This window comes from Musa acuminata, unplaced genomic scaffold, assembly GCF_036884655.1.
Source record: "Musa acuminata AAA Group cultivar baxijiao unplaced genomic scaffold, Cavendish_Baxijiao_AAA HiC_scaffold_473, whole genome shotgun sequence".
NCBI lineage: Eukaryota > Viridiplantae > Streptophyta > Magnoliopsida > Zingiberales > Musaceae > Musa > Musa acuminata.
Window position 1 is genome coordinate 327,513 of NW_027020719.1, and position 2,488 is coordinate 330,000.

A 2,488-nucleotide genomic window follows, 5' to 3' on the forward strand; every position below is an offset into this window, starting at 1 on the left:
GTAGAGTCTATAGCTTTCCGCATTCCAAATAAGTATACCTTTATTCTGGACCCAACAACAAGGGACTAAGCGCTAGGCCTTTCTGCTGTATGATTCTCTGACAATGTTAATTCTTCGATTAGGGGTAATCCATTCTTATGCAAAAGAGAAGTCTTACAACACTTGATCATTACATTATAAGTAAAGATCTGCTTTTGTCTTGATTGTTCCAAGCAATTACCTTTTACTGCTGACTCACTGCTTCCTATAAGAACTAAAGCTTCTTCCATTTGACTACCAGCCATACTTTACCAAACCTTTGGGGCATAAAAAAAGGGTGGTTTTCCTTTTCCAACTCTTGGGCTATTCTATTCTTCCCCCTCCTATGGATCCTGATAACTCACCTGATCCATTGCAGTACTACTTACATTACCCCGATGACATTTATCTATTGGTAAAGAAGAGAGACTATTAATGAGAATGGGATTGATAGCAAATGGTTCTTAGAACCGTTAGCACACACAAGGGCGTTAGGGAGTTCATTTCTTCCTATTCCTAACCTATTTTGTGAACTGACTCACTTCCTCTCTTCCCCTTTTTAGCCAACACCAGAAACCTTGGGCAAAGCTACAAATATCAAGAATAGAAGGAGATAAGAAAGATACGCGGACGACTTACTTTACCATAAGATAAGGTCTGATGTTTCCGTGAGCAGTAAGCTGCGGATCTCTCCTTTTTTTGGGGAAAGCTGGTGGCCCTTTCTTGCGTGTGAATTCTTTGGACGGTTCGGAACTAATAGTCTTCCGGCCTGATTCGTTTGGTAGATCTGGTCGAGATGGTTTGAGTTTCCCAGCGCGTAGGTGGTCTAAGTTCCTATGACCGAGTCTTTCTGGCCCCTGTGAACATATTCGCTTAATGTATTAAAGAGGACCTCTCTAACCGGTGAAAAGTGGTAGGTATCCACTAATGGCTATTCCTGGCTCGGCTCCGATAACGCAATTCCGGGAGGAGTCGGTAGTTGGGCACTGGATCCCTTCGGACCTGGAGAACGTGTGACGCTGGGTCGGGGTTTGGTGAACCAACAGGTCGCTCCTATAGTTGAAGTATCGGGCCCCTTTTTCGTTGCCTAGTTTACACCTTCGGAATACCCCATTAGGGGATTTCGCTCTCTTCCCCCCAATAATCAGCACTTGTAGCCACGTCGACTCTCCGTCGTGGAATTAGACTAAGTGGAATCCCTTAGCCCGTCTCCCTGATCTTATCTTTCTAACTAAAGAGATCGATACACTGCCTCAGGGCTATATGTGGAAAGTAGATCGATTGCCCTAGATGTACAAAGAACTAGATAGATGAAAAAGTATATAAAGAGCAACAAATTGATCGGTAGTAGTCCGGTCGCACCCGAACAATAATATTCCAGAGGGAAATGCACCTAAGATCAAATATTTCAAGCCGGCTTCCGTGGAAAATTCGGATTTTCTTTTGGATGCTGCGATCACATAAAAACATAAACTTTGAGGTTCAATAGCTAAATACATGGTAATTGAATCATGAGCCGGGATCATTAAGAGCATACTTAGAGTAGGAAGTAGAATTAATACAATGGATTCAAAAGCATCAAACCTCTCTTGCTCGAAAGAATCGAAACACATCGAAATGGTACCAGCCGTACTTAATAAGGGAAGGATTTGGCAAAAATATGTGAAATTGTCCCTCCTAAAAAGATTATTCCGGAAGAAATGGGCTATACTTAGGAGAGGTGCGCCAGCGGCGAGCAGAAACAAGGTTATAAGATACCGAAGGAAAGCCCAGTCAGAACCACACGTGCAAGTTTCCCTGCATGTGGCTCGTCCATGATAACTTCTGCTGGAGGAGGTAAGCTCTATTTGGTCCTATACTATGATTCCCTAGAATTCGAGAACTTCTGCTGGAGGAGGTAAGCTCTATTTGGTCCTATACTATGATTCCCTAGAATGAATAGGCAAACAAACTACTAAAGAACTCACGTAAGCGAAACTCAAATCATTATGTTCGCTTAAGTTACTCCCTAACTATTGTTAGAAATTGCCTATCCTATGCTCGCCTCAGTTCCTCGGCTTTACCTCGAGATGTAGTTGTACTAAATTAGACTCGGGATATTCCACACTCCATGGCACCTTTAGCTCATGCATTCAGCCGACGCCCTTTCGCATTATCATCTACCGCCCTTTCTTTCCCCCCGTTCCTTCACGCATGAAGAAAGCTGTATGTATGTTCGACTTCGGTTGCCGGTGCAATAGAATAGGTGGGAGTACATTATGGCAGGATCTGTAACCTGGGCAAACCAACTCTATACCAAGATTCATTGTGCTATGTCCCCCGAGATCCCTATAGAGCGAAAGAGCCGACTGGTGATCCCTAGGTTTGAGCACGTCCGGTCGTTCACTCCTCGCGCCGCTGCCGCCGTTTCTAGGACCGATCAACGCCTAATCTGCACTGGTACCGTAGTAGTGTAGTGAACTAATTAATA

The 2,488-nt window shown here is 44.0% G+C and overlaps 1 protein-coding gene across 1 annotated transcript in view; it reads right to left on the minus strand.

Moving 5' to 3' along the window:
* Nucleotides 1–681: 681 nt before the first annotated feature.
* Nucleotides 682–2,488, minus strand: part of LOC135660159 (NADH-ubiquinone oxidoreductase chain 2-like) — a 2,474-nt gene continuing 667 nt past the window's right edge. Inside the window, exon 2 of the mRNA XM_065176349.1 lies at nucleotides 682–1,772. Within this exon, the coding sequence (XP_065032421.1) occupies nucleotides 1,305–1,772 (468 nt within the window). The 3' untranslated portion in view covers nucleotides 682–1,304. The remainder of the gene's footprint in view (nucleotides 1,773–2,488) is intronic.